Genomic DNA, 23687 nt, shown 5'->3' with positions numbered 1-23687 from the left:
AAAATAAACAAGGATTCAAACTAAGTAAGTTATGATCAATAGATTGTAATGAATAAAGACCTAATTAAAAAGCTCACAGTAGAAATATGTTCTTTCCTTTTAGACATTGTATCCATAAATGCAGCCAAAATGATTGATTTTTGTATTCTCTCTTCCTACTGGGTAGAAAGTCTGATCATCTAAAATCTAAGTGCCCTCTCTCTTTCTTATTTGAGAAATAAGCCCTTTTTGTAACTGTCCTCAGTTTCCCCCTCCTGAATGAATGTCTTGAACTTGGTCATCTAACTAGGTAATCTGATGCTTATTTCAGCGTTCATTACCCCGGCTGCCATTCAAAGTCACATGGCCAATCAGAAGCTGCCAAGAAGAACGCCTGGTTGCCAATAAATTACTTTGCCTCCTGACTCACCACTAGCAGCCCCTTTATTTGAACAAACCTTTCAGTGGATCTTATTTGGATGCAAAGCCTGCGTCATTACCTGACAAAACAAGCAGCCAGAGGCTTAAGGCTGCGGGCCTTTAATTGATCCTGTCTGTGAATGGCAGCCCTTGATCTAAAGGGACTAGTTTTAGCAGTGTCCTCACTTCTTAGAGCCTGTGTGCCTTGAATATGACCTTGTCATTTTGGAGGCCCTTTTATGCCACCCTATCTAATGAGTTTCCTGTTTGTTTCAACTTCAGTCTGTTATTTTGTCCTCTTCATGTTGAACAACAGAATATTTTGGCTAATTCATGAATTGATTTTGAAAATCCTTTTTTCCTAAAAATATAGTTAGGCGGTTCTCTTCCATATTCAAGCTCAACTTTGAGTTATTTTAGTTGCTTCTCAAAACCGGAGAGCTTGTTCTCACTCAGATGCCAAAAGGGGAGGAGGGAGTGTGATGATATAATCTGATCAGCTGTTTTACAGCACCTGCAGTCAGGCTATTCTCAGTTTATAATTCCCTACTTGCTGTTATCACTTTGGTTGGAGTATTTTATTTTGGGCAATCAGCAGCACACTCATAAACACATTTAATCTAGAGTTTTCAAGCTGAGTGGATCTGACCGAGGGGTATACATCATGATGAGGTTTAACAGACTATTGCACTGCAACACTGATCAATGAAAGAAACACAAAGACACTGTTGGTTTCAGGGGTATTATACCTTTTATATTATACTTTTTTCTTATCGTCGAATGGACCCTTTATCAAGCCTTACTCTCCTTGGTTACTGATGTGAGTTAACTCTGAATCTCTAAACACATGATTGATTTTAAGAAATGATTTTAAGTCATACCGATGTCTGGTGCTAAGGATGTCAGCTGATGTTAGCTGTCCTCCTGCTGCAAAGAGAGATCAACCATTTGTTATTTGAGGATGCTCAGTATTATTAGCATGATATTTGTGTCCGCAGATATTAGCCCAAAAGTTTTATCAGCCAAATTTCTACTTAATTTTACAACATAGATACATCTGCTGTAAATGCAGGTGTTGTGTTTTAGGTTGGTGTTATCCTGTGATTTACTTCAGCAAGTTAAGCTTCCATATATTCTTCCTTCATCACATCCAAAGTGAAAAATTTCAAGACTTTTTTGTTTTAATCGTAATGATAATGACTTGCAGCTAACAAAAATCAAAAGTTGAATATCGCAAAATATTAGAAAGCTGCAGAGAAGTTCAATTAGCAAAGGTTTCCTAAGCCTTCTTGCTGTCACTCTGGTTCAGTACACACAACCACAATCTGCTGACTTGACAAATGTCTAAACTGATCATTGACACCCTCCGCAAGGAGGGTAAGCCACAGAAGGCCACTGCTGAAGGGGCAGTCTGTTCTCAGAGGCTGTATTAAAGCATATTCATGGAAAGTTGACTGAAGAGAAAAGTGTAGTAAGGAAAGGAGCACAAGCATCAGGGATGAGCTCAGCTTTTAGAAGACTGTCAAACAAAGCAGATTCAAGAACTTAGGGGAGCTTCAGAAGGAGTAGACTGAGTAACAAGAGCCCCCACACACAAACCAGTCCAGGAAATGGACTATAAGTGTTGTGTTCTTTGTGTCAAGCCAATCCTGAACCCCAGATTTCATCATTGATGAAATTTGAAATTTGGCATTGAATTTGGAAATCAAGTGAAAATGAATGAATAAGTAAATGAATAAGCGTGTGGAGTGAAAGGCAGGACCAACAGACCCATGTCAGCTGAAGTCTTTTCTTTGTTCATCCTCATTCCTTAAGTTTTAAAGTGTCTTCTAAGAACTGAACTTTTCTTTGTTCATCTTTAAACATAAAAGTGTGTTTTAAGAGCTGAAGTTTATGTCTGAATGACATTTATATAGTGGTTGAAATACTTTCAGCTAAATTGAGTTTGGAAATACTGACATATCAGGTATCAGCAGATATCCAACATCCTACCTCCCTAGTGTTAAACAGTCTGATAAGCTTTACAGGACCAGCATGCTGTTATGTAACGTCTTGGCTGCTTTTCATTACTAAAATGTTAAGCTTTTCAATATATTTTTTTTTACTCTAACTCACATGCATATCTAAGTGTACTTTGTGATTGTTGATGGGCTAAATCACCAATATGGTCATCCACAGAGTCAAATTGAAAGAGACATTATTCATAATTGACCTTTAAAAAACTGAGAATGAAAAGTCATCCTGGGTATGTATGTATGGTTTGCCCTTGTATACATGCCAAACACCCCTTTTTAACCATGTTGAACCAATAAAATTTTGGTCAAAATTTCAATACAACATTAAGAAAAGATTTGACACAGGCAAAAGTTTGTTTAACTGTGTGTAGCTTAGCAATGGTTGCTTTGGAACGGGCTTCTGGGTCAGCAGGCCAATCAAAGAGCCACCCCAGGATCAGTTCTGTCATTATACCACCAGTAAAATCTTTCTTAGATTGCATGCATTTAAAAACAATTCAAAGAAAGATGTTAATGTTTAATGTTTTACTTTTTTCTCTCCCTGCTCCAGATAATCCTGGCTTTCTGTTGGGTTTACATTCGGAAATTTCAGAGTCGTCAGGAGAGTGAAGTCGTTTCAACTATCACAGCAATATGTGCACTGGCCATTGCTCTGATAACGTCAGCACTTCTACCAGTGGATATATTCCTTGTTTCATTCATGAAATATCCAAATGGCACCTACAAGGTAAATGTTTGTTATTATAGCTTACAGCATCAGTTAGATCTAAAGGCTAATCACTTTTCCTGCTGCAGCTTTTAATGCGGCTTAGCAAAGAATTACAGCAAGTAGTTGCTGTTTTTGTTCAGTCTGATATCTTCTGTTCTTGGCTCATTAACTTTTCACCAAGTCATTGACTTTGTTTTTATGCATTTGAAGATTTAGCAGATTTAGCGTGTAATAATATTAATTTGAAGCACAGGTAATTCATTGTTTCTGTTGATTTGGATGGTATTTGTTGTGTTTTTGAACAATTTAGTCATGGTCACCTGAATATAGCTGCACTTATCAGCCAAATAATCCCACTGACTTAATGAGAGATGATTTTTCTCTCTCTGTTGGCTTAATTATTACACTCTGTTAAAAGAAGTCGATTAAGCAGAGAGGTGTGAAAGCAAGTGATGGCTTTTCTACTGAAAGTGACAAGTGTAAACAGAAAAATGAGAGAGTCATGGAACTAACTTCTGATGGGAAAAGATCATCTGAGCATGACTCAGAGCGGTGAAATCATGACAATACAGCAACTGACAGAAATGACACAAACATTTTCCTGCAGGCAGTTACTCTTCAAAAACAATATCTGCCTTTGAATCTCTTCGCAGCTTTTCCCAGCTTTTATTTTTCAATTTGACAAATGACTCTTAAAGTAAAACGCAGGAAATAGAAACTTATTATGATGGACAGTATGCCACAGCTGTGCTGTGCATGAATAAAAATAGATTTAGACAGAGGTCTGACAGCTTTGAGTTATTCCTCCCTTGCCTGACAGGTTTTTGCATTATTTTCTGTTATGTCTGAATTCAGTTTGTGAAAATTGATAAACAGAGCTGTCAGAGCACCGTTACAGACACATTTCCTCGCTAGTTTGCTATTACACCTGCCAAAGTCTATGGATTCCATGTTAAAGCCTTTTACGTCTAAATTGAATGATTATTGTATGATCAACAAAGTAACTTAATTACCTCTGCATAAAGAAAATTCTTAATATTCCATTTTATGTTCACTGCTCCTTCATTACTACTTTTATGCCTGCAATCATTATACTGACACCATCACTTAAATACTGACTTAACCATGGATTTTTTCCTTGGGTTACATCCAGGAATGGGCAGCAAACAATGAGACGAGAAGGCAAATTGAGGACACTGTGCTGTATGGCTATTACAGTAAGTGCATTCAATTTATACCTGCTTACATGGCTTTCATTTTTGTCTTTATTTTTCCTTCATTTACCGGAAGTTCTCATTAAAATGAGAAAAGAGAGACCTTGTTGAGGTAGCAGCCATACAAAATCACAAACATGTTAGAAACAATAAGAACAACATGAGAATATCACAACATAAAAATATTCAAACACAGCAGCCTTCAAGAAAGAACAATGTGCTCCTGTAATTGAAATGAAATGAAAATTTACAGCAGAAATTCCTGTTTTTCTCTGAACTTTTTCCAACATGTCTATTAAGCTGGATTAAGATTTTCTTAAAAATGTATATGTGGCATTTTATGCCTGTTTTTAAGAGACAGGACAGTGGATAGAATTCACAGTTGGAAGAGAGTGGGCAATGACACTCTGGCCCCGTACTTCAAAGACAACAGCCTCTCTACATGGGGTGCAACATCTAACCACTAGGTCAATGGCCGCTCTTATGACCGGATATTAATTCTCATTAATAATAAGTGTCCTTGATCACACTTCAGCCTAATTTCCTCTATTAATTGATAGAATTGCAAGTTCATTTTTGTAACACCTGGTGCTTGACTTAACCACACCACAATCCTTCTAGGATAAAAGTCGAACTTTGAATTCACACTGACTCAGAGTTTTCCACAAAATTGGATCAGGACTTGTCCACATGTGGGCAAGGGTCTTTGCATATTGTAGATTTTTGCAAATAGAGGTTTCCCTCTTTCCCTCTTCCATGTCAGAGGCAGCAATATATCTGTAAAGGTTTGTTTTCTCCAGAAACACTTGTAGTTTATAGAACAACTAAAGCTTGTAGCCTTCATCTAGGTCATCCTGATGACCCTGATGAAGGCCAATAAAGTTGTTCTTTTAATTCGAGTGTTGCTGGAAATTTCCGTTTCTTTCAAGACTTTCTTCATCCTCCATTCAACTTGGAAGTAAGAATATTCCTGTGCGTCTATTTCCTTATTTGATTAAACTGCTATTTAAATTGCATTTAACCAACTAGTCTAACAGGGAGAAAATAATTGGCAACCAGTCAAATTCCTCACTGGGTCATTGTGTTAGTGGGTGTGATGTGAGCCATATATACTTTGTGAAGCATGGCTAACATTAGCAGCTAGCTCCACCAGCCTTTGTTCCTCTTTGCAGCTTAATATCGTGCTTTGATATTTGTCCTCTTTTCACTTCTGTTGAGTGGTTATACATGAGTTCAACCCTCGACAGCCTACATACAGTTTGATTTCTGTTTTCTACTGGCATACAGTGCTGTTCCTACTACATGCTAACTGCTAAGCCTCTCATTTTTATGTCCGGTAAAGTGCTGGAGGGTAGCTCAGCAAGAAAAGCAGCAGCAATTAACTGAAGCTACAGTGGCCTCTATAGGCAGGAGGTTTATTATAGTTTGAAAAACCATTAGACCAATATTTTAAGCCTGTGTTTATAAAAATTATAGGTTAATATTTTAACCGACTTGTAAATCTTGTGCTGGCTAATTTAATAAACAAATTGAACCGTTTATCCGCATGCATACCTACTTGGAAGTTGGTGTGGTTGTGCCAGAAATAACCATTTCAGCTCTGGTTTGTTTGCCCTTGAAATTAAAATGTCCTTGCTGTTCCTTTGCAGTTACCTTTCTTTTGTTTTTAATGTTGTCCCACCAACCTGAATTGCAGTGGGGTTTGTTTCTTTGGGTTGTTGTATCAAGCTGCAGTGGCCTCTGTAGTCCAGTCAGGCATCTCTCTTCATCAGCAGTGGGAGAACATCTATCTGTATATGTATAGGCATGTCAAAAGTCCAGTTAGCAATGTTAACACCAGCACAAGTTTAGTGTTTGTTGGTGCGCAGTGCAAGCCCATTTCTCTGTTTTCCTTGTTTACACATGAACTCTGGAAGCGGAGTCTCTAAAACTCTTTACCCTGGAAAAAGTTTCAAAAAGGTTTTTTTCAGTAACCTTAAACGCAGTTTGCATGTGTATAGAAGGTCAAAAAGTACAGAAAAAACACCTGTTTTCAAAAATACCTGCTAGTATGGCCACATTCTAACAGACATCTTACATGCTCTTGAGCTTTTAAACTCAATACTTGGCCTTTAATAAAAGGGTACTAAAAATAAGAAAAGCAAGAACAGGCAATACTGTCAGTAAAAAGTGTTAACAGTCCTTGTAAATGGACTGAGAGCAGCCATGACACACATTTTTTAGAGCTATGAAATAAAACAATAAAAAGTATTTCATGTCAAATTGACCTTTCATGATTATAAAATGAATGGTATTTGTAGGCTGGCATGCTGCCTACATTACTAAAATAGCTGTGAGCGTTTCTGTGTTATGTATTTAGAGCCATAGATGGCGCACATGTGGTTTTTTTCAGCACGATCAGAACTGTACACTGAATGGAACTACCTAACTTTGATGTGACTGCTGATATCAATGAAACGTTTATTTACTCAAATGTAATTGATCTGATTTACCCACACTATAGACTTGGGAAGTGCATTTGCCTTGTTAACTTCTTGCTATTACAGTCTTTTGATTTTTTATCTTCTGCATTTTAATAATGGAAATGTTCATAAATAATAGATTTGTGCATGTTTAGATAGCCTCACATTTTTGTTGTTTACTTGTATCATGCAAATGTGTGTTCATGTACATTTTTTAGCATGACCTGACTATATTGCAGCAATCACTTATTTTCCCATAGAGACCAATTGTGGGGTCTCATTGTTTATTCATGATGCTTCATTGCACGCATGTATATTGCATGTGTTTTGTTCCGAAGCCTCTCCACTTAATGAGAACATGACAGTATAGGAAACTAATGCTCTAATGAGAAAGTTAAAAAAAAATCAATTTATAGTCACGTAACTGGATAAGGGAAGTGGCTGTGAGAATAGTTATAAAATAGTCTTGTGAATGTAACTTTTGAGTTTGCTTATTGTTGAGCTCTGATTCTGAGAGGAGTCCATCTCATTGCTGACACAAAAAATGCTCTGAGTAGCTGTGGGCAAGGCTAAGAAATTACATCAGTGGAGTTTTTGATACTGTTTCAAATACCTCAGTCCTCATTCAGGAGTTTTTGAGGTGTCTCTGTGCTTTGAAGCAAGTCTTTATCCAGTTTCTTTGTGATTGTTGAAATCTTTAAAAATGAGTATTCCCATGCTCTTGGTGAATGCTGTCTTTGTTGCTGCAAGCAGGATTTCAACCAAATATCAGTCTTCACATTGAACATTTTCCCTGGTCAGGTAAGGCCGGCTGCACAGTTGGGCTGCTACGAATCGTTGACACATTTCAGTGATAAAATTTATGGTGGAATAGGCGATAATTAATTGAATACGTGTTAATGTGTTAATACGTCAATTGCATTGTTTTCCAGAGCAGAGATTGATCAAGAGTGAGCCATCTCACATTAAATCGATCTTTGCTCAGAGTTCGCGAGACAGCAATCATGATGCAAACACAGAAACGAATAATAACTTTATGGCGGGGGTGGAACATGCAACATTGTCGTATCAAAAAATGTAGAAACTAACAAGCATTCACCCTGCAAATAAAATGCTGCAGATATAAATATTAAACTTCTGATGCAGAGTCCTGACAAGAACCAGGAAGCGTGGTGGAAATGTATTTGTCTGCTGGAGCACTGAAGCTAACTTTGGGGCTAACCCTGCTTTTTTAATTGGTTTGCAGCGAGCAAAGAGAAGACACGGGAGTCCAGTTTGAATCTCGTTGGTCTCAGACTGGGGCTGGGCTTGAAAATTAGATAAAATTGTAGTATAGTCTACTGCGATTTTCAATATTTCTTTACCCTGATGTGTATTAAAATACCAGTTTAAATCATTTAATTATTTATTAGAAGGGACAATGCTCATAAATGAACATGGACATATAAATGTGCCAGATTGTAGGCTGATTTCCATCTGTAGTCCCTGGCAGGTTGATGGTATAAACAACAAAGAGTACATTAAAAATCTACATAAAAATCAGAAAACACCAAGAGACCAGACAACATAGACGGTACAATAAAATACAAAGAGCCACATACAACAATACAGTAGGTTACTGCATGACCTTTGCTTAAGACTGACCAGGAATAAAGTGACCATTGCAGTTAAAGTGCATAAGGCAGATGGTAAAGTGCTGTAGTGCTTAAGTGCAAGTGTGCTGATATATTGCACAAAATCATGAGTGTGCTTTCAGGAGAGATTGCACATCGCCCTTGGCCTAGTTAGTTAAAGAGCTAATATTATTGCACATCGCCCTTTTGCACATAGTTTGCATTTACAGATGTGTTTATGCATATATTATTGCATCGGAAAAGCATATATAAGAGTATCTATGTATGTAGTATTATACAAAATATGCATACATACCTGTATGGAAGTATGTATACATAAAGATATTGAAATGGTTAAACATAGTCCCATCAGCTTTTTATTGCAGAGATTTTATGCTCTACACATTACTAGTGCATCTCAAAAAATTAGAATATCATGAAAAAGTTCAATATTTTTTGTCACTTGTTTCTGAAAGTGAAACCCGTATATTATATAGACTCATTACACACAGAGTGAAGTATTTCAAGTCTTCATTTCTTGAAATGTTGATGATTATGGCTTACAGATAAGAAAACCCAAAATTAAGTGTCTCAAAAAATTAGAATATTACATAAGATCAATAAAAAAAGGATATTTTCAACAGAAATGTCAGGCTTCTGAAAAGTATGTTCATTTCTATGCCTTCAGTACTTGGTTGGGCCTCCTTTTGCATGATTTACTGCATCAATGCGGCGTGGCATGGAGGCGATCAGCCTGTGGCATTGCTCAGGTGTAACGGAAGCCCAGGTTGCTTTGATAGCGGCCTTCAGGTCATCTGCATTGTTGGGTCTGGTGTCTCTCATCTTCCTCTTGACAGTAACCCATAGATTCTCTATGGGGTTCAGGTCAGGCCAGTTTGCTGGCCAATCAAGCACAGCAACACCATGGTCATTGAACCAGCTTTTGGTACCTTTGGCAGTGTGGGCAGGTGCCAAGTCCTGCTGGAAAAATGAAATCAGCATCTCTATAAAGCTTGTCAGCAGAAGGAAGCATGAAGTGCTCTAAAATGTCCTGGTAGATGGCTGCATTGACTGTGGACTTCAGAAAACACAGTGGACCAACAAGGACTACAAGAACCTTGGATTCAAGGTCCCAGAGTCTGGAGGAAAAGTGGAGAGGCACAGAATCCAAGTTGCTTGAATATTTTTTATCTTAAAATTTAAAGAAACTCTTTCTAAGATCTTTTTTTCTGTGCTGGCATGTTCAGACTACACTTGAATTAAATTTATCCAACTTTCCTATTAGTTTTTGAAAATAGCTTTATCATTTTTATTGGTTGCTGAATTGAGGTGGCCTCATGGTTTCAGCATATCTCAGCCTAGCCAGCTGAATTAAGTTTAAATGAAATCTGAAGCACATGATTGTGTACACAAAAGAGCTGTACAGGCCAAAAATTCTCCACAGGGAGTTGATTGGTTTTTATCAGGCCTGTTTTTTTAACACACAAACTTCTCACCCATTGTGACTTTGAAAGGATGTTTAAAGAATTAAGCTTGATTTAACTGATACAAATAAAATGTATTCCATTAGTATAAGTCTCTATTTTAGGTTCAGTGCATTAATTGTACATAAAAATGGCTAACTCAGTTTCTTTCCATCGTATAAAGTGAAGCCAAAATACACCTGAGACAGGGGATGATATACTGTTGTTTGTAACTGTAATTTAGAGCCAACATTATTATGTTTTTTTTTCACTACTCCCTCTTTACTATGATAATTCAACCAAACCAGCTTGCAGAAGAAAATAAGAACACTTTTGAATGATTTTGCTGTCTTGTTACATGTTTAGCACCTTAAATAACCCTTGGCTATTATCTAAAGATGCATACCCTACCTCTTGTTTGACTTTGTAAAACAAAATAACGACTGAAAATAGGAAACGAATTAAAAAAGTAGGATTTTTAATTTTAGTGGAAGTTCCATAGAAAAAGAACAGGAGGAGCATTGGCTTTTACCACTTTTGCATCTTCATGGAGGTAGGTGTGACATGTTTCCTTGCGCCTAATTGCCACCATCACTTTTTGTTAAGATTAAAACATTAAACTGGTTCTGACTTTGGCTTTAGCTCACTGATGTTTCATGCTTCTGGTTTTAGAGGGGGCATGTTCAATCCCCATGGATCACTCCATAATTCTGGTATTCGTGCATGGTTGCAATTCATGTAGACAGTTCCCAGGCTGTTTGTCTGATAAATTGCCAGCTCAAAGCTATTAGTGCCACCGAAGTATCTTGTTGATTGTCATATTAGGGGATAACACGAGTTTGTTGTCTTTGACGATAGCAAATTCAGTCATAGCAGAGACACTAGATCACACGTTTTCTAACAGATGCTGGTTTAAAGTGCCTGTCAGCAACACTGTTATGTACCGTCTGTTCAGAAATGCCAAATGCAAGGAAGACAAGCTGTCTCCTTTCCCAGACAGCACAATCAAAGAAACCTCTTCCACTGGTAGGGTGACATCGCAGAATTGGCTTTCATAGACCAAGAGCATCCGGCATTCAAGGAGACATAGTTTATTGTCCCCTGGACCCACAAATATGTCATGCACAGCATGGATTTCCTCTTTTACGACCCATTGTTTGGAATAGAAATCTCCTTAAGTGAGAATTAGAAAATGAATGATGCTGTAAGCAAAGTCATGAATGCAGGCTGTGTCCTGTCAGTATTCATTAGTTTACCAGACTGCCCAGAGATCATATTGATTATGCAGTAGTGACACTCCAAAAATATTAGAGTAGGAAATGTTAACAGTACACCTGAGTTTAAAAATAATCTACAATAGGTTTAATGAGGGCCGCGCATGTAGCACTGTCATTTCTGCGAGTCATGCTGGACTGTTTTTGTCTTACTTCACATAAATGACAATAGAACATAAACAACATATCAGACAAAAATTTTTACCATTTCATGAAAAATATTAGCTCATTTAAAATTTGATGGCAGCAACACATCTCAAAAAAGCAGGGACAGGGTAACAAAAGGCTGGAAAAGTGAGTGTTACCAATGAAAAACAGCTGGAGGAGCAATTGGCAACTAATCAGGTTAATTGGCAACAGGTCAGTCACATGACTGGGTATAAAAGGAGCATTTTAGAGAGGAAGACACTCTTAGAAGTAAATTTGGGCAGAGATTCATCAATCTGTGAAAAACAGAATGAAAATTGCGGAACAATTTCAGAGAAATGTTCCTCAACAAAAAATTATGAAGACTTTGAATATCCCATCATCTACAGTCCATAATTTTGTCAAAAGATTCATAGAATCTGGAGAAATGTCAGGACCTCATGAAGCCCTGCATTGAAAGCAGGCACGATTCTGGACTGGGAATCACTGCATGGGCTCAGGAACACTTCTAGAAATCACTGTCTGCCATCCACAAATGCAAATCGAAGCTTTATCATGCAGAGATAAAGCCATGTTTGTATACAATACGAAAATGCTGCTGACTTCTCTGGGCAAATGCTCATTTAAAATGGGACAAGGTGAAATAGAAAACTGTTCTGTGGTTAGATGAATCAAGATTTGATCAAAGCTCAAAAGCCTGCATCTCTGATGGTATGATGTTGCATTAGGTCCTATTGCATGGGCAGCTTACACATCTGGAAAGGCACTGTGTATGCTGAAACGTGTATTGGGGGTATGCTCCCATCTAGACATCTCTTTTAGAGAAGGCCTTGCATATCTCTCATCCCGATCACAACAGCATGGCTCTGCAGTAGCAGAGTCCAGGTGCTGAACTGGCCTGCCTGCAGTCCAGACCTTTCACCGATGGAAAACATTTGCTGCAGCATAAAATGAAAAATCAAGCTAGGAAGACCCAGGACTGATAAGCAGCTAGAATCCTACATCAGGCAAGAATGGGACAACATTTCTCTCCCAGAACTCCAGCAACTGGCCTGGCATAGAATATGGGTGTATGAGATTTGCAAATCATTGCACAACATTTATTGAAATTGGGGTTGTATATTCAAGAGGAAATGTTTTTTTTCTTTGTTTAATTCTCTTATTAGGTGTATAAATCTGAGGCTCACCAAGATCACAGCAGGGTTGATAGGATTGAGGTTGATAGTTAGAATGAACTGCTGCTTGCCTCAAGCATGCTATGTATGTTATCAGGGCTCTCTCTGGCAGTATGATCTTTTTACAGATTTGTTGTAATCTTGAGTTGTAGATAAGGAGGTTTGAGTACTTTTTAGGCTGTCTAAAATACAAAAATGTCAGCCTTTCAGTGTTTTTTTGCCCTTAGAAGTAGTCATACTTTTTGGAAAAAGGTTGTGAATCAAGTACCTCAAATGCATTCATATCTTAAAGGTACCAGCAGCTGACCCATCACTGAACACAGGGAAGGTTCTTCAGGTCTTTGCATTTATTATCATAATGTGGTTTGAAGCAATTTTAATGCGTTGGAATAAATCTTTTACATAGTAGTTTTTTATAGTAATGCATTGTGATATCTACAAACTTGCCACTGATAAGATGCCACAGTTATTGAAAGTTAAACACTTTAAAGAATAATATCTTGCACACAGCGCTGCACAAATGGTAACTATTTGAAAGTCAGATGCATTCATGATGAATCTCTGCATTTCTCTGCAGTGGATGGATGTTTGTGAAGATGACACTATAAAAAGAGTTTTTCCTGAGGCTGAGCATTGTCACAATTATTCTGAGCTACTTCTAAAATATCATGAATCTAATTTTGGCTGCATATTTTTTAATATGCTGTTGTTATTTATGCCGAGTAAGAGACTGTTTCTTCTCTATTTTAAGGGCCACTGGGTTTTTATTTGCCAGTAGGTGGAGACCAAGCTCCATGTGTGCCGCACGCACAGCCCTGCTTACAAATCTAACCTTTAAAGTTAAATTCACTTCAAGGCCTTTGTGACAGCACTGTCCATTTGTCTCTTCACAAATGGAGTAATTACAGGGTTGACGTAGAGATTCGCTGTTTCCCTTACTGAAGCTTGTTTTTTTATCTGAGAGGTAGATTGATTTGTATTCAGTAGTGATCACGGTTAATAAGCATGTGCATGTCTAGTGATTTTTAAGGACCCTCTTCATGTTTTTCATGAATCATTTGATGGACTTGGATAGCTGTCGGGGTCAGAATTATGTAGATTTTTCTCTGCACACGTGTTTAATCAAAAGCTAAGTTTAACAGAGTCAACATTTCTGCTCCTGTTTTAAATTTTGCAGTGTATTTACCTTGTGGAGTATTATAGGCTTTGTTGTTATTACAAGGTAATTATAAAACATTGAACAGCCTTGTTAGGAGCTTTACGGCAATTAAACTGATTTATTGAACTGTATTATTAATTCACAAAAATGCAGAATGATGAGGGTTGAAGATGTTGTGTTTAATTGTTCATTTAAATGTGTGCATTTATGTTTTGGCACTCTATGAGTGGTGTGAAGTTTTACTTTTTCCTCTGACTTTTTTTTGTCATAATAGCTACAGTAAACATAAGCTGTGAAATCACAAGTAGGTCAAGTGAATGGGTTTCAGTTATGCAACATTTCTGACAGCTAAGAACATGAATTTAGGAGTGAGTGAGTTTATATGCATCATAAAGAGATGCAGTGAGATGCAGCTTATTCTCTTATAGGTTCCAGCCTGCAGTTTTTTTTCACAAAGTCTGCACAGTGTGGTATTATATAAAACATATCTTTACCTTGAAAGAGGAGATGCATGTCCGTAACTTAGACACCCACTTCCTTTTAGCTTTTTGTGATCTTCGACGAACCCTCAGTTTGAAAGCCCAGCCTTTCAATCTCCAGCCTCTGTCCATTTATACATTTCCTTGGACTGCTCAGTACTTCAAAGCAGTGGTGCATAAGACCCTTAAGCAACAGGGCAAAATACCCCTGGGCCCTCTGAATAAATCATTGGCTTTCTCTGTGCCATTTTTAACGCCATTTGTAGAGAAGAAGCTGGAGAGGATGCAACCCTCTTGTAAATACACTGCGACTACTCTCTCTTTGTCTGTGATTCTTGTCCAGCTGCATGTGCTGGCTGAATTTTATTGGAAAGTGGTAGTAGTGCTAGTAGTGCTTCTTTTAAGAGCATTCAGTGAAAACCTTGACAAATTGCAGTTTTATTTTTGAGGGCAGCTCTCTGCGGTACAAAGAGGCCTTCAGTGATAAGAACATTGTCCAGCGTGCATAAGAGACAAAAGGCTTTTTTTGCCTCTGTGTGCAAAAACTACAAGCCAGGCCTCATCACTTTTACTTTTTTCAGCCTTCAAATATGAAGAATGGGAATTTTCTCTTTATACCAATTTAATAAGATTAAAGCCAGCGCTTACCCCTCAATAGTATAACATATGCATTGCCAGAAGTTGTCACAATACCAGATTTTTCAACTGCATTTTTCCTCTAGTAGGAATGAAACCATATTGATACCTTTTTTTGTTACATAATAGACGTTCTTTACATCCAGTATTTAGTCTTTTTATTTTTATTACCAAAGAAAAAAAAAATACAGGTAAACTCCTGCACACTACAGTTTGTGCAAATGTTGCTTTCTCTTTTTGCCACTTTTGTAACACTATTGATGAGGGCTGACCAGGGATGCACCCATTGTGACCATCAGGGCCAATGCCGATAAAATAACAATCTGGCTGATGTCAGTATTTTTTAATTATCTTTTGTTAATTGTTTGATTTTTGATTGTTAACTTCCTCCTCAAGGTGAGGGACCAAAATTAACTTTTTTTGTTGAATAACTGTATAATCCCTGCTTTCTTTCACTTTAGAGGGGACAAATCCAGCTATTGAAATTCACAGTAGAACCTCCTATTTAACCCTCAGGCTCTCCTAGAGCCCTTGTAGGGCTTTTTGATTGCATTTTTTGCCCTTACTTCAGCAGTTATCATGCTAAGATGAAATTTGACAAATATGTTTTGTTTTTTTTTTAAGAATTATTTTTGGGCATTTTTGTGCCTTTATTAGATAGAGGAGGACAGTGGCTAGAGTCAGAACAGGGTCAAGATTGGGGGAGAGACATGCAGTAAAGGGCCTCAGGCCGGATTCGAACCAGGGCCGCCTGCGTACATGGGGAGCGCCTTTAACCACTAGGCCACCTGCTCCCCAAAGATGTTTATTTTTTTATGGATTTTTTGAATTTCATTATCCACACTGTTTTGACAGAATTTTCTACTGTGTAGACAAAAAACTCACACTCTCCCTCCCAAAGCCCTTTTAGGCCTCATTGACTACCATTAAAACCACTTATTTTCATTCTACTGCCACTACAATGCAAAAATAAGAATCATGTTAATTCCTCTGTTATTCAGTCATTTAGAGGTAAAAGTATTTGCACACCAAAAAACTGCCATGAAATTTTGCCATTTTTTCGATGTTTGCAGAGGGGCATTGTGGGAGATAATGACCTTGTTTGAGCTGATAGGATATATCAGTGACTGTAGGCCAGTGGAATAATTATTACTTCCGCCAAGGAGGTTATGTGGTCGGGTGGATCGATTTGTTTGTTTGTTCGTAGATTTTGGGACTGACCCGGATCACCATCCGGATCCAGGAATTTTTTAAAGAATTCTGTACTATTCACAATGAAAGGTTCTTGGAAAAATAATATTAACTGCGGCATGGCTTAATTTGCCTCATTCCTCCTTAAAATAGTACCAGGTCTCATAAGGTAGCGGTGCAGAAAAGTGGATCATACCCTTTTTGTTCAAATCTTTTACAAACAGACTATAATAGTGTAGTCTTTAGTCGTAGTTTAGTGTGGTTTTTACACTGATCAGAGTCTACCTTCATGCATAAAAAGATGTTTTGGGGCTCTTACCAAGAGGAACATGTCAGCAGATGATGAATCCACCACGCTGACTTCTCTTGTCAGCTGTTCAAATGAAGAGAGAATTGAAATACAGTTTTCAAACTAACTTTTGTGCAGTTCAAGTTGCAGGGAGATCATAGTCTACGGAGATGTCCTGCTGCAGAAAGAGTTGATCAGACTCTTTTGTTCAAATCTTTTGCAAACAGAATCTAATGACGTAGTCGTGTAGTTTAGTCCGTTTCTACACAGTGATCAGAGTCTACCTCTGTACGTAAAAGGCCGTTTCAGGATTCTTACTGAGAGGATCACATCAGCTGCCTCTTTCCTGATTGCATGTGCACAACCTGCTGGCATGAGAGAATGTTTAAGTGTCCAGCTACTTTTTGGCTAATTTCAACCAAATCAGAGTCACTGTGCTGCAAACTCCACTGTTCTGAACAGTCAGCTGGAAGATACATGCAGCAAAAACTTGTCAGACCACTGTTGACATATTTTAGCATTTTATCTCACAGCAGCATGCACTTCAGATTTGACAAACATCTGCAGCTGTTTTTGGTGCATGTCAGATTTGTTTTGCCAGTGGGCCAATGGGGTCTCACAAGGCCACCATCAACCAAAGCCAGTGTTCCACCGATGCATTGGTGCATCACCAGACCTGACATCCTCCAGTCAGTTCGTCGACAAGTTCTCATCTGACCAAAAATTTGGTTGCTTAATTCTTTGGTTGCTGGAAGTTGCTGACAAATCTGTGATGCAGAGAAGTAGGGCATTATTTTCTATAATACCGGTAACTGTTATATCTCTGCACAGTTGTTTAATGACCTTAAATATGTCTCATTTATCTCTGTGGAATAATTTCTCTTCAGCTTCTGGCTTACCTGTGGTGCAGCTAGATTATACCAGAAATTTGAATTATTTTGATTGATATTGAAATTGTGATTGATTTTGACTATATGTACCACTTTGTGCATGAAATATAAGTTATGCACAAACAATTTCAATGAATAAATCTGTCAAGCTGCCTTGAGGAGCAGCCACAATTGTGTAATAAAATCTGTCATTTTGTATTCTTCCAGGTCTGACTCTTCTGAAACAAAGTGGTCATTTTATCTTTTCTGGATAATCAGTGGCTGCCTTCTATAGCTCTCACTCTTTTTAAGCTCTGCCTCCCGCCACTCCTCCCTTAATTTAAAGTGAGAGCTGTGTCAGTGAGAGGTGCAGAGCACAGGCTGGGCTGTGGTAAGGTAGTCTTTCAATCTCAGTTATCTTGTTTCCTTGCTTCTTTGAAGCCAAAATCATAACTTAAGTTGAAACCAATTAAAGGCTCAGTGCTACTTAATGAAATAATGTTAAAAAGCTTATATCTGCAACTATGGTGGGCCATTTTTATCCTTAAATATCTCTAAAAGATCACTGTATGCCAGTTTGTCTTTTCTGTTTAATCTTTGCCTTCAGTCTTATCCATACAGATGAAATTGTCCATGTCTAGCCTCATACCTGGCTGTAACTGGCATTAACTGTAAATCAGAAAACATTAAGAACTAGAAAAGAATAGTAAAGAATCCTTTAAAAAATTCCTGGATCCAGACGGTGATCCAGATCACTCCCAAAGTCTAATCAGTTCTTTCTTATGCCATTTCTGACATTTCCTGAAAATTTCATGAAAATCCATCCATAACCTTTTGAGTTATGTTGCTAACAAACTAACTAACTAACTAACAGCTAACTAACTAACAAACAATCCCTGCCGATCACATAACCTCCTTGGTGGAGGTAATGAATTGTGTTCTACCTACCTTACCCAAATACTCTGGGATAACAAGTTAACGTTGCTCAGTTTCCATTAAAAAATCTGAACATTTTTCAATACGCAGTAAAGTGGTGTCAGTAGTAATCCTAAATAATAATCTCCCTTTATACCCTGGTACTGTTACTTTCACATCACTAATTACAGAGGCATCCTTCAGGTTCAAACATCACATTATCATTCAAATTCAAACTGTATAGCTGTCATTATGCAAAGCAGCTTAAAAGGAAAGCTAATAGCAGGAAGGCAGAGCACATCATATGCTATGTCTACTGATGTTTCATTGATATAAAGCAGGCCAGATGGCTAAAAATATCCACCTTATGTTTTTATTTTCCGAAGGCATTATTGATTAACCAAGCAGAATTGTCATTTTTTCAGGAGAAGTCTCAAATACTGAACATTGATCCAACTAGAGCAGTGGTTCCCAACCATTTTTTTCTTGGAGCCCCCCCAAGAAAGATTAATAAGCAACTGTAAGACTGAGAGATCCGTTGATGGGACAGAAAGCGTATCAACGGAAGGGAAAGGACTAAACTTTCACACAGGTAAAAGTCAGAAAAGTTTTTATTTTCTGCATTGATGTGATCCACAGAGACACAGAGATGCTGCTCCTGCTGAGAGCGTCTCTGTCTGCTCTCATACTTGGACTGACAAATCTAAGAAATAAACCGGGAAAAGAAACGCCATCATTCATCGATGATCTCTCCCTTCCTACCTTCGTCATGAACATAAAACAATAATAATACATCCAGATGATCAAAAAAAGTGACTTTCCTAAACAAAATGGAATTCCGGGACTTTATCAATACTGTTTTAGCGCCACACAATCAGCATGCTGTAGCGCACTCGTGAGGTAATTAAAACATGAAAGTCGACGCTGGAAGAAAAACTGTCTGGAACCGTAAGCAGAAATAATTCAGAGAAATATCTTATAAAGATGCCGATTGAGTATTGGATAAGAAAAATAAACAGTTGTGACTTCTTTAGATAAAGACAGCTAAAATTCATGTCCTGTTGCTGCATCAGAGACAACTCATAAGGTAAATAAAGAAGCATGTGAGCAGAGCAGAGACATGCCTCCAGACAGAGAAATAAAGAAAGAACATTCATGCTCTGTTTAAATGAAACAGGTGTAGGCCTCCATAATTGACTTCTATTCCATAAGATATTTTGTGTCTTTCATTTGGACTGAAAGGAGGTTGTGTTGGGGTGGAGTGGCGTGAAATAACCTTGTCTTTTTTTTTTTTTTTTTTTTGATCCAGCGCCGTAGGTATTGGATGCGTTGGCACCAGTGCCACATTAGATTTCAGTTCTGGTTTCTATTTATCACATGCATTCTATTTCACATAACTGTGTTATGTGAATTTCTCAGGATGTGACCTCACTGACCTTAAAAGCATTATTCTTAACACACCAGTCTTCTGCATCAGGAACCATCTAATAATTTTTTGCATAAAGATTTTCTTTCTCTTTAGAAGTTCTTCCATTTCAGCTCACTATTCATGTCTTTGAAGGCCACTCTTTGAAACTAACGGCCCCTACTTCCTGCAAATATAGACAAGACACCCTATGGAGTCCTTTTGTCCTTCCTGAGAGTTTATTTTTTCTTTTCTTTTCAAACGTGAAACTGTGTCATGGATAAATGTAGTGCAAAAATGGTAAACATGACTGCAGGCTGTTTCTCTTTGTGACTAGGTTGTATGCATCTAGCATATAACTCTTGTGTTTTCTATAGATATAAACAACCCCCATCATTCTTTTGACAAATTGTTGGGTGGAGATACTGAAAAGGCAATTCTACATGTTGTAAAAGAAAAAAAAAAACACTTGTTATTCCTGTTCCATGAAAGCACCAGTACCGTTCAGTTATCTGGACATTCACATGTCAATAGAATCTGCTTGATTAATTTTTTTAATTCTTGAAATTCATTAGCTTTAAAACAGGATGAAATTGGGTTAGCTCATAAAATACATTTTGTTTTTAACAGCACCAAAATATTCAACACGTAATACTTGTTGATATCACGTGTTTGAAATCTAAATTGAAATTAAGTAATGCTTTAATGGAAAACACAAGTTTATTTTTTAGACTGGATCATTGTGGAAAATTAATTCATCAGAAACTGCAGGCAAACTCCACACACTGTCTAATCTATTCCATACAGAAACCTTGCACATGTGTGTATTTTTCAATTTAGACAGTGTGTAGAGGTTTGCCTGCATATTTTTGTAATTTTAAAACAAGAAATGATCTAATAAAGGGGTGCCAATCCTCTATTTTTGTTGCCATTCCATTGAAAAAGGTGGCATTATTGTTTGATTTTTACTAGAATCGCATGAAGTATAAAATTCTTTATAGCTTTAAGCTGTCTGGAGGTTTGTGTAATGCCAAGAAATCTTTTGCTTCTGTTTGTCATGATATTTATGTTGCATTGTCTGTACTTTCTGTCTGCTTATTTTATATTACAGATAATAATCATTGATCCACATTTGCACAGGAATAGAGCAGTGTTCATTTTGTTGACTAAAACTATGACTAAAACTATTCGTCTTTTTTCCATGACAAAAACTAGACTAAAACCAACAAAAATAGATCTGTGATGACAAAAACTGACAAAAACTAAGTTTAGTTTTCATGAAGATGACTAAAACTAGACAAAAATGTAATTTACTTTTTGTCGGACATTCAAAATCTGTGATATTTCTCCACTGTGGGTAAATCTGTCAAAATGCAATGCATCTATAGCTATTCTGCCTCTCAGCTGGGACCCCATTGGGGGTCGTGAGACACTGAGAGGGGGTCTTGAGACACTGAGAGGGGGTTTCCAGATGCCTTAAAAAAAACTAAGAATTGGCTATTTCTTCAGTTGCCACTTTACACCAATATTGCCAAATTTTAACCCATTATTATCACTTTTTCTTACCAATTTTGCCAATTTTAACTCTTTTTTTAATCAATTTTTGCCATTTTAACACATTTTTGCAACGTAAAACCCATTTTTTTTGTCCATTTTAAACCCTTTCCACTGCTATTTTTCTGCCTGTCTTTGCTACGTTTAAACCAAATCTTGCAACTCTCTGCCTATTGTTGGCACTGTTGACACATTATTGTCACTATTAACCCCAGGTTTAGGAGAGCGCAGAGAACACACTATCATGATTTGGTACCAGATTCAGGCAAGAAAATAAATGCTTGGACTAAAAGTAAAGACTAAAATGTGGGGGCTTTATATGGCGTAAACTAGACCAAAATGTTCTGAGTTTTCGTAGACTAAAACTAAAAAGGGTTGAAATGACTAAAATGTGACTAAAACTAAAATGCATTCATTTAAATACTAAAACTAAAATTAAAAATAGCTGCCAATATTAACACAGGAATGGAGAATATTCATGTTGTTTGTTGTCTGCATATCCATGGTTGCTTTGACAGCAAATATAGTGATAAATGGTTGTAATATCCCTTACATACAGACTAAAAAATGAAAGGTGACCTGTTGGACAAACTCTAGCCTGATTCCACCATTATTGTCACACCGAGGTTGTTACACCAGAAGAAGTGATGAAAAATGATTGGTGTTACCATTGGCTCATTTGTAATGTTGAACACTGGTCCTTATTTCTACTATCAGTGCATTTCCAGTCATAAGGGGTATGCATCTTTACTGGCCCCATGAATTTATTTCATCAAAATTACCCTGCCAATGATTTGATTAGAGTCAATATCACGATGTATCAGGATGGGTTGACCCTCGGTTTCACTGCATATGGCTGCTTCTTCATCCATGGAGGCAAGCAGTGGGATAAATAAGAACTCCCTTTGTGATTGAAACTAATGTCTACATAAATATCTTAACCTTGTGAACAACAAAAAATGACGTTGCAGAAAATCTGCAAGCAGTGTCCGTACCCAATAATAAGTTACTGTCTGTCTTGTCTGTATCACCACATATTGCAGAAATGATTCATTTCAACACTACTAGTCATTTTATTTGGTAAATTTTCAAATGCTCCTTGAATTCATTTAGAAATGATTGATTCAAAGGGTATCTGTCTTGTTCATCCGTCTCATCAAAGCTCTCTTTTGCTCATAAAACTGCATAAACAGCTTCACAAGCGGCAGAGATCCTTGATACTCTATCAGCCCATCAAGTCCTTTTTGTTTCCCACCTTAGCAAACATCTGTTTACCCAGCACATCTAACAGAAACATCATGTCCTTTATACTACCTGTCAGCTCTTACTTTTATTTTCACCAGTGTTTCATCAAAGCTTTGTCCCCCTCCCAAAACGTTGTGCCACTGCTTCCCCTGATGTTTACAGGATATGAAAGTGCAAGCTCAAGGTGTCATAGCTTTCAGCAAGTGTCACCTCAGACAGGTATTTTCATCTGTCTCTAGAGTCCTTTGTCAGAGACGGAGTTTCTGCTAGAAATATCAGCTGGCATTTAGTTTGACATAAATTAAAGAACATTTTTCCTCTCTACAAAGTACAAGAGTTCAGGTGCTCCTGCCCCTGTGATCAGCTGTAATAAGGTGAGGACAAGGGTCGAATGTTTTCATTAAGCTATACATGCTGCAGGGAGTGAACCAGCTTGGATTGATAACAGCCAGGATGATCACATATTGCCCAAAATAATTACAACAACATAATGAGGAGTAACTGTTGCTTGTGTTGATGTCCTGGCATTATTTCCCCAGCTGGCACTGCAGGATCTGCATCCTCTTCTCCCATCAATCCTCCAAAATATTTTAATCATAAAGCCTCCCCCATGAGAGAAATTGGAGTGTGTCCTATAATGAGCACAGGAGCTGTAAGGGTTAAGAAGGGACATTTAATTATTTAGTCCTCTCCTCTCTGTCAGGGGGATGAATGTGCAAACTTTCATCCATGGTCAGGCGTTCTTCCTCGCAGAAGATCTGCTTAGAGAGTAATGGATGATCCATGGTAATGCAGTATGACCTATTCTCTCAGTGTGTTAATATTCTTGGTGTTATGATTAATTCGACCCATTCCTTAAACCCACAAGCATATGCCAACGGCTTCATACTGTGCATGTCTTGCATCTGCTGGCTGCTGGCATCACCCTAAACTCAGTTTGCCTGCTTGTAAATGAGAGTAAATGGATACCTTAGTGGAGCAATGAGCATGTGTTTATTGAAAGTAATACCCTGTCACAATCACAGCTGGCAAAAAAGCAAGCCTCCATAGCAGTGACATTCATTTGTCAGCAGCAGAGAGAGCTTTTGGTGAATTATAGTCCATTTTGCAGAGAGCCATGTTTGTGTTTGCTCCAGGCCATGCTTTCTTGACTGATATGGAACAGTTGCTCTACACATGTACACTGAATTTAAAATGTGCTACTGTCTGATGTGATGGATTAAATGTTAATCAGGCACACGTTTTCTATTTGAATTTGTTGTGTTGTTCATCACTTTAATGGTGCTGCTTCAGGCACGTGCTCAGATGTTCTTTCTTGCCTGAATCTGTTATCAGGTAATGGTTATGTTAGAGATGTGCCCTTTGTGAAAATCACAGCAAGTACTGATAAAAATGTTTAAAATTACAATCCATTGCTGATACTGACGCCAGTGTTTTTTCCCCATTACTTTGTTGTTATTTTACTCCTATAACA

The 23687-nt window shown here is 37.7% G+C and overlaps 1 protein-coding gene across 2 annotated transcripts in view; it reads left to right on the top strand.

The window, feature by feature from the left end:
* The window catches only part of lmbrd1 (LMBR1 domain containing 1), a 130753-nt gene that overhangs the window by 4457 nt on the left and 102609 nt on the right, over positions 1-23687 (top strand). For both annotated transcript variants that reach the window (XM_041789783.1, XM_041789782.1), the window contains 2 exons: positions 2965-3141; positions 4277-4340. In XM_041789783.1, coding sequence (XP_041645717.1) covers positions 2965-3141; positions 4277-4340 — 241 coding nt within the window. The remainder of the gene's footprint in view (positions 1-2964; positions 3142-4276; positions 4341-23687) is intronic.

This window comes from Cheilinus undulatus, linkage group 6 (genome assembly GCF_018320785.1).
Source record: "Cheilinus undulatus linkage group 6, ASM1832078v1, whole genome shotgun sequence".
NCBI classification, from domain to species: domain Eukaryota; kingdom Metazoa; phylum Chordata; class Actinopteri; order Labriformes; family Labridae; genus Cheilinus; species Cheilinus undulatus.
Note: the sequence above shows the minus strand (reverse complement) of the source record. Positions and strands in the feature narration are given on the sequence as shown.